The sequence below is a fragment of the Lolium rigidum genome, chromosome 1 (genome assembly GCF_022539505.1).
Source record: "Lolium rigidum isolate FL_2022 chromosome 1, APGP_CSIRO_Lrig_0.1, whole genome shotgun sequence".
In the NCBI taxonomy this organism is placed as follows: domain Eukaryota; kingdom Viridiplantae; phylum Streptophyta; class Magnoliopsida; order Poales; family Poaceae; genus Lolium; species Lolium rigidum.
Window position 1 is genome coordinate 23,089,920 of NC_061508.1, and position 9,292 is coordinate 23,099,211.

The following is a 9,292-nucleotide window of genomic DNA, read 5'->3' on the forward strand; positions in this document are numbered from 1 at the left end:
ACTACTTACGTGGCGCACCGAGCCGGTGCGCCACGAAATAGTTATTTCGTGGCGCGCGAGCATTGTGCGCCACAGAAATACCTACCCTAATAATTTGTGGTGGCAGAATGTGGGCCCCACATAATTTCTGTGGCGCATGGTTCAGCCATGCGCCACAAAAATAAGCTATTTTTGTGGCGCACACTTCCTGGTGCGCCACAAAATAAGTTTCTGTGGCGCATTCAAAACGGTGCGCCACAGAACTAAGCTTTGCCTATAAGGGTTTTCCTACTAGTGAAAAATGCATATTTCGATTCTTATATTATAAAAGAAACACTGGTCCTGAAAATGTAAGTACTTACAAAAGGCTAATATTACCTTTTCTTTCTATAAAGACACAGCCTACCTATTCTGCAAAGTATTGATAAAGTAAGCAGGGCCGTACTTGAAAAAACGGAGATCCTAAGCCAAACAAGATACAAGAAGCTTTGACGGAACCATGGACAATTAAAAAATATGGGTGCCTCTAAGGCCCAGTCGACTGAAACTTACTTATGTCTCAGTCGAATTACATTAGTGTGTTTCAATGTGGACCTAAATAAAGTGCAAACAATAATAAATATGAATCTTCAAGCAGAAATAAAATCCAACGGTGAAGCATGTGACAGAGACATAAGCTACGTCTCAGCTAGCTGAAACTTAGTAATTCCAAAAAAAAATATGGTTTTATACTATACATACATCATTTTGGCAAGACAAACATTCGCACTCTAATTTTAAGAAAAAGAAACATTTGAATCATTCGCTAAAAACTTATGAAGAACATATTTTTGAGATCGAGTACATTCTTTAGTCTTTTTTGCTTTTGTTTACATTTTTGGATATAGGGAGGTTCCTGACGGGTATTTCCTAAGTTTTGCGAACATTACGAAAAGTAAAACTTGGAGGCAAGTATCATGTATTCAAATCTGAACATGGGAGACAATATTTGGATGAAACAACCTGTGATTAGTTTTGGAAGTAGACCATTGGGCCAGCGCGCATATGGCTCTGGCAGTCCGATTCACCCCCAAGTCCTTCTTTTGATTAATCGGCGACCTAACACTTGTTATTGGGCCTCCAACTCTAATCGAGATACACACAGATCGCAGGGGCAATAACAAGCAGCAAGGGGATCGAAAGAAGCTGAGGAGAGAGATGAGAAATTTGGAAGAAAACCATTATATAAATAGATGTAGGATTGACAAATGGTCATTAAAAACATCCAACGTATTTTGGGGAAGTCGCGACAGAGTTAATTGTGATTAGAAGATGGGAGATGAACAGAATTGGCTGCACTCAGCCACTCGCGCTGCAAGGCAACCGTACCTACCAGTGTCATATCTACCATCCACCCTCTGCTTTGAGATTAGTGTGGCTTTTGATATTTGTATAATATTAAATTAATAATTAAAACATAAGTAAAGTTTTTGTGAAACTAAAGTGATACATGAAAAATATTGTGAAACATTCCAACAAAAAGTTAAAATGATGACATCACTAGGGTTTATTTCACAAAAAAATTCATGTTTTGGTTATGTTCTAAATATATTTCAGATTTATTTCATAATTTTATATAAGGATTGGTCAATACATAGCTGATGTCACTACTGATATCACTCCTACCTTTACAAAAAGGTTTTCGGGTGTGGCTAGGGACCTTTGGAATTCATGCGGTGGCAGATTTCCTATGCAGCGCTTTCTTCTAGAATCAGTTTCATGGTTCAATATATTCATTAAAGCCCAAGTACGAACATTACCAGGCACAAAGATAGAACTCTGAACTTATTTTGTGCAGTCACCCTCACATACAAGCTGTTGTTTGAAGTCATGAAGCACCAAACCAATTTCTATGGGCTATAAAGCATGCTGTGAATCTTTTACTTCCAGGCAAGCATCTTTATTTAAAAGCTGCTGGAAGTGAACTCGCGTAAACAGTACGTGCCTCTAAATATTTTTGTTCGATGTGTATGACCAATACTCCTTGACCAGCTCGCGGAACAGAGATCCTCCAGCTTCCATAAGCTTCGTAGGCTTGTCATACTCCACTGCTCTCCCTGGAAGTGTATACAACTCATGAGTATGGGCAATGGAAAATATATGCTTCAGACATATATTAGACAGGTATATTTCAGAGATAATAGTTTTTGATTGGAAAAGAGGAAAAGGTTGTGTTAATGTTAGAATAGTGCAGATTTGGTGTTCAACGGTATGACAAAAGTGATGTTCAGACATCCGTGGAAAAATGGTGAGACATCTATAAGGAGAAAAATTCACAATCTAATTGGTTCCAAGTGTAAAAATTCATATTCCATAGTAACTGTAGCGGTGCTTTCTATCTTCTTTTGCTGTTGTTAGCCTTTAGGTTTTCGCTAGCTTATGCCTATTAGTTTTTTTTTTTTTTTTTGCTTCTGCACGTTATCTTTGTAAACCCATGAACCATCTTAAAATTCTTTTACTACGTAATACAAAACGACACATTTTGGCACGTATTCAAGCAAAAAAGGAAAATATATGTCGGCGAGAGACATACCATCGCTCATTGCAAGTACCATATCACAGTCCATTACTGTTGGTATGCGGTGGGCAACTGTAATAACTGTGCAATGTTTGAATTCTGTCCTGATCGTTTTCTGAATGACAGCATCTGTTGCATTGTCTATAGAGGCTGTAGCTTCATCAAGAACTAAGATACGGCACCTTCTCAAAAGTACACGTCCCAGGCAGAAGAGCTGCCTTTGGCCCATGCTCCAGTTAGACCCATCTTCCACAACTATCATGAAAAGATCTTTGATCAATACTACGAATGGAATAGTTCCAAACATCATGATATCAAAAGGGTAATATGTAATACATCTATGAGTATTAACAGTTTGGCATGTCTAATGGCACATGTACTTCACACCTATTTTGAATTTCTGAAACGACTGGAGCAGAGTTTTTCTGTTCGCATAATTTATAAGGTTCAAATAATAAACTCAAGATGATAAATATAAACGAAGTGAAGTTTCCTACCATGCGAGTCCAATCCCTGTTCCTTCTCCTGGACAGCTTCCAGAAGTTGACATTTTTCAAGAACCTGCAGCACAATAATTGGAGTAACTACTTCAGTGATTATATTATATTGTCTGCATGACATTTGGAGCCTAGCTCAGTCGGCGGGAGGTGTGGTGTACACTCCTGCCATCTGGATTCAAGTTTGCCATCTTGTTTCTTCTATCAATGAAAAGTTACGTAGATCTAGATTTTATAGTAAGAAAGGCTATTTGTCATTTCGGATTCCCCAATTCAAATTATTCGCCCGATCTTGAAAATGTGCTGAACTTTCTGAAACTTTTTGGTATATTATCACGGTAACCGAATTGAGTTGCCGTGTTACTATAGCGAACTCCATTAGGGTTTTTCGGCGAAGCGACTTTCATTGTAATCATATCTCATCATTGGGTAAGATGGAAAAAATCAGAAAATATAGTTGTGTGCATTTACCTCCCATATTTCTTGATCTGAGAATCTCCCAAGGGGGTCTATGTTGTATCTTACTGTACCCTGAAAAAGTGTTGGATCTTGTGGAATGATACCCAAACGCGAACGTAGGTCATGCAAGCCTACGATGCTGATGTCCACAGAGTCTATAATAATTCTCCCTTCAGCAGGTTCAACAAGACGAAACAATGCACCAATTAACGTTGTCTTTCCACTTCCTGTTCGGCCAACTATACCAATCTTGTCTCCACCTTCAAACCTGCAAGTGATTCCATGTAGTACAAGGGGAGTATTTTTCCTGTACCTAATCTGTCGAGTGACAATCAATCACACAAATTTGTTATAGTAGAACAGTTAACAGCATCTTTTTTTTACGGTATTACATGTAGATATATATATTAGATTACCTTCAAATCTGTAAGCTCCACATTGCCATCTTGGGGCCAATCTGGTGCCGGTCGATTTTCTATAACAACTTCTGCTGCTTCACTTTGTATGTCCATGTACTGGTTCACCCGTTCCACCGAGATTATGTGATTTGCAAGGTTACATTGGTTTTGAATACAGAAAACAAATGACATATTTAGGGAAAGACCATAGGACAATGCCATTCCCACAAAACCTGTGCAGTTATGAAAGGAAAAATTATTTTACTGACTGAAATGTGAAACTATTCATAAACTGAAAACTATCAGATACTTATATTTAGTTGGTGCATAGACAGGACTAAAACTGCTGGCAAAAGCATGGAAAATATTATTTTCCTGCAACACACATCAATACCAGGAGGCTAAAATTTACAAGCTATGATAAGGAGGAAGTATAAAGTACGTTTTCAGAACAAAAAAAATTCATAACTCAGTATCAGGAGGCTATGAAAAGGTAGCAACATTTTCATGGCAACACATTTAACATTTATCACAACTCAGATGCAAGTAGGAATGGCAGCAGAATGAGCTAGCGATTGTGCGAAATATTTGAAGCAACATGGTGGCAATGCGCTTACCAGGGCTAAAAGTTCCTTGAGGAAGAACAACCATGACAAAGGCAGAAACAAAAAGAACTGCAGCACTCATTATTTCCAGGCGTTGAATCAACCATTCAATTGCTGCAAAATTGTAGAAATATGGACTGGCATTCTTGTCCACAAGATCCAAATTTTTAACAAAGAAACGATCTTCTTCTTCGAAGGCCCTTATTGTTATAGCCCCTGAAATAGATTCACCCAAGTGATTTGCTAGAGCAGACTTCGTAGTGCCATTGATCCGCATCAATTCCTTAGCCGAGGCTAGATAGTACCTCTACATGACCAAACATATCAGTTTCACTTAATGAAAACTTAGAACGTAAAACATAAGGCTCATTCACCCCTTTTGGACAAAAATAGAAGCATAATACACCAGTTGGTGAATGAAATCAAATATACTTCAACCTAATTGCCAAAATAACCCAAAAACTGGGGCCTAGCCAAATACCTGCAGCCTAATTGCAAAAACTATCATAGGCACGGATACAAACAGAACTTCCCATGTAACAACAGCCAATACCCCTAGATTGCTATATGCATTTAAGCTGGCATTCAGGGTAAACATGAAGGCAAATGGAACATTGAGGTCAACAATACTCAAATCTGAAGAGACCTGCATTATAAAGGGGGAAAAACAGTGAGTTAAAACTTGATGAGAAAATCGCCGGATGGAAAACAGATCTCGATTTCATCATATATGTCATGAGTAAGGATGATTACCCGGCTAAGAACCCTTCCTAAAGGAGTAGAATCAAAAAAGGACATTGGTGCACGGAACAACGAATTGAGCAACTGGGAAAACAAGGATCTTGATGTCTCTATCCCAAGAACAACGACTGATAAAGATCTTAATAGCAAGAAGAACATTGTGCAAACTCCGATAATGATGTACACTGAAATTAACTTCAGCATACTAACATGAGGATTTTGGACATTAGCAGCCATCCATGAATTCTGCGATATTTGTCCAGCTAGGAAAATAATGTGGGAAATAAAACAAAAGGAAACATATAGAAAGCCTTTGTTCTGGCGCAGGTAACTCATATAAGGCTTAGCACCTGCATCCCCTGTTTCTCTTTCCTCTTTCTTGATCAGTTGATCTACTAGTGATGGCTTTAAAGACTCCATATATCTGCCTCCATGAATATCATCGGTCTCCTTTACTGATATTTCCTTAGTTCTTTGAGAGGGGATATTGCTTTTAAGATCTGAAACACCAATTGTATCTTTATGGGCAGTTACAAATTCCTTAAATTCTTCACAATCTTCCAATAGATCTTGATAAGGTGCAGACTTTATAACCTCTCCATCTGACATTAACTGCCATAAATCATCACTAATTTTAGATGGTATCAACAAACAAATAAAGCTCGCTACAGATAAATATAGGTTATAAAGACATAAATATCATATCATCATATGTTGAATTTTCGAAATGGAGAGAGATACCAAAATGGAGTCAAATACGGGTAAAAAATCAACTTGGTGGGTCACCAAAAGGACAGTCTTGTCTGATAGAGCACTCATGACATATTCCTGTCACACAGAGTGTCATACAATAGTTCATAATGAAATAGTATACAATATGCATCTGCTAATATGGTCCTTACATTGAAGAGACTTGTTGCTGTATGGGCATCAACAGCACTGAAAGGGTCATCAAGAAGATAGATGTCTGCATTTCGGTATAGTGCACGAGCAAGCTGGACGCGCTGCTTTTGACCACCACTAAGATTTACTCCTCTCTCCCCAATTTGAGTACAATCTCCATATGGCAACATTTCAAGGTCCTTAACCAGCGAGCACCTCGCGAGTGTGTCTTGGTACCTTTGTCTCTCCATCGAAGATCCAAAGAGAATATTGTCTTGCACAGTTCCTGTCTGGATCCATGCATTCTGACAAATATATGCTATTTTCCCACAGACTTGAATCTGAAATTTTTGTGCAAAGATGAACAGTTTGAAATGAAGTTCTCATGAAAATCTGTGAACGTACTTTCGATGGTTTCTATAGTCATTGGTCAAGCAAAAAAAAAACTTTGCAACACGAAACATGGTGCAATCGTCAACAGATTGTGTTTTGAGAAATAGCCCTCCCCAATTATTAGGCCGTGTGGGTACCACATTTGAATTGCAAGGCTGTGGTAAGGTTTACTAAGATTATAAAATTTGCAACATATAAAGATGGAACTTAATGAAAGGAAAAACAACAGATCATAACCTCATAAATTTATTAAAAGCAATGTGCTTTTTATTTCATTATAAGTTGAAGCTAATAAAAACATACCGTGCCTTCAGTTTTTGGGATTTCTCCGAGTATAGCAGCCAAAAGTGTTGACTTTCCTGATCCTACCTGTCCACAGATTGCAACCTTTTCTCCACCTTTGACTACCAAATTTATATTCTTTAGAGTTTCTTTTGATGGATTTTCATCCCACGAGAAACAGCACGAATTCATCGCTATAGAGTAATCAATACCAACATAGTATTTCTTCCTTACTTGCCCATTCAGCTCAGGTGCATCAAGAAACTTTGATATCCGAGTGAACGCAACCTTAGCTTGTATCACAATAGCAATAACATCTGGTATTGACCTAACCGGGTCTTGCAACAGGCGTAGAGTTGCCACGAAGGTGAAGACATTGCTCGCATCAAGTGCGATTTTAAGAAAATAACATGTTATAAAGGTTGCCGCAGAAACCAAAACAGGTGATGACCAGAAGAGGAAACTGTTGTATGCCCTCCTAAGTTGGAATGCTAACAACCACTTGTACTCAATCTCCCTCAACCCTTCGATGACCTTCTTGAAATGACCTTCCCATGCATAAAGTTTCAAAACTTTCATATGAACTAATGACTCAGACATGGCCTTTAATCTCACATCTTGTGCTTCCATAAGTTTACTCTGAAATTTGTGTTGCAGTTTGGCCAACGGAGCATTGCAGAGTACGGTGATAACGATGACAATCAATGGTGAAACCATTGCAGCACCAATCGCATTGTACAGAATTGCCAGAGCAATGCAAAGTTGAACACTTGTTGTCCATGTTTGGTGGAACCAGTATGGAAATTCTCCGATCCGGTAGGCATCAACGGTCACATAGTTCATAATTTCTCCAGAAGAGTGCTTCATTTTTGCTGCGTTCGATAGCCTCTGTTGCTTCTTATAAATAGATGCTGACAGTAATGACCTCACCTGCAGTCCTAATCTCCGTGTACGGAAATACCACTGTCTCTGTGACAGTGATTCACAACATTTACAAATGAACATTATCGCAGCAAGCACATACCCTTCATATTTAAAGGTTCCTTTCCCAAGCAGTACATTGATGAATGCCTTGAGAAGTACTGGGCCTGTAGATAATGTGAGAACCTTGAGCAAAGCAAAGAATCCTGAGACCACGATTGCGCGCTTGTGACAAGAAACAATGGTCCAGAAGATCGATGGTGTGGCTTGTGACTGTGACTGTGACTGCTTCTTGCTGTTCAGCTTCTCCATAAACTTCAAGTACTGGTTCTGTGCTTGATCGTTGGTGCCCAAATGTGGAACGTCCTTGTCCTCAAGAGGCTTCACATATCCCACCTTCATTAAAGGATTCAACCACCAAAATGACATCTCACTTAAAAAACCAGCTTTAGCAAAGGGAGTAACCTGACACTCGGAATCAGCTACCTCAGGGTCTGTGTCGGTATTCAGGGGCTTGTGCAAACCATTTCCCGTTCCCACATAAGCTTCTCCATCATGGGTGCACCAAAAGCCATAAAGGAGGAGGAGAAATGCAGATGGTAGGGACAAAAGATCTAAACAAGCCTTGATGGTGATCGTCTTGTCTGCAACAATGTCAACAACTGAAGAACAACAGATGAATGTTGCGAAGACGGTCAGCAAGAGCGAACAAACTTGAATAAATGCAGATCCTAGAAAGCGAGGCTTTATGCTGAAAGTCCAGCTGGCAAGTACCAAACACAGTCCTTGAGATAAAGTTACGAGCCACCAATGTGGCAGGTAAGCAGAAGCATCTTGATTGAAGTTATTCCCCAGCATCCACAGCCCTAGGCCAAGATAAACCATACCCAAGCTGCCATTTAACACCGCAGCAGACAAATGTAGTGGTGACCTCAACCTGGCAAGCTGCCGCGCAGATGCTCTACTCTTAGGAATTTTGACAAGCAAGTGGAGTACTAGGACGACTACGAACAGTGATGCGATGCCAATCACCACTAGATGATTCATGCAGGTAGAGGAGTCGAATATTTCCTCGAATGCACATGAGGCGACATCTTGGTTGGAGCAAATTGGGCTCCCACACAAGCTCGTCATCCAAGAACCTATATGTATAGTTTAGTGATCCCGAACAAGCCTGAAGTATATAGCAACAATGATTTGAGTATGTAAGAGAGGACTTACTAGTGAGGGAACCCATTTGTGCAATCTCTGTAGCACCGCCGGGTGGATCAGTTCTTCCCTGAATCCTGCAGCAACCATGAGAAAAAGGCTAGTTAGGACAAAGGACATATATACTCTCTTCTCTTGTATGAACAAACGGACAAAGAACAGAGTAGCGTCACAAAATTGAGATTCCATTGAATTATTATCTAGGGGGGATACGGAAGATTCAGTTGTGGGAGTACGAATCCATCCATGACCATCTGAACAAAAAGTTATCGGAGCAGAAAACCAATGAACCCGCTGAGTTATTGTGATCTGTCACTGTATGCATAGCCGATCATCGGGCACCATTGACAATCGAGAGGATAAATATGA

General features: G+C 39.5%; 1 protein-coding gene across 1 annotated transcript; it reads right to left on the minus strand.

Moving 5' to 3' along the window:
* Positions 1–1,965: 1,965 nt before the first annotated feature.
* Positions 1,966–8,951, minus strand: LOC124685061 (ABC transporter C family member 10-like). The gene is made up of 12 exons (XM_047219351.1): positions 8,936–8,951; positions 6,815–8,856; positions 6,139–6,459; positions 5,978–6,064; positions 5,249–5,848; positions 4,977–5,141; positions 4,508–4,802; positions 3,909–4,123; positions 3,505–3,810; positions 3,034–3,097; positions 2,552–2,791; positions 1,966–2,075 (listed from the first exon to the last, which is right to left on the minus strand). Exons 1-12 carry the CDS (start codon positions 8,949–8,951, stop codon positions 1,966–1,968), a joined length of 4,461 nt encoding a protein of 1,486 aa, XP_047075307.1.
* Positions 8,952–9,292: the final 341 nt, after the last annotated feature.

Excerpts from the sequence above, each read along its gene's own strand:
- LOC124685061 (XM_047219351.1), bottom strand. Across the intron at positions 6,460-6,814 it reads TCCCAAAAACTGAAGGCACG|ATTCAAGTCTGTGGGAAAAT; the intron begins GTATGTTTTTAT and ends CAAAAATTTCAG. Across the intron at positions 5,142-5,248 it reads TAGGAAGGGTTCTTAGCCGG|GTCTCTTCAGATTTGAGTAT; the intron begins GTAATCATCCTT and ends TTTATAATGCAG.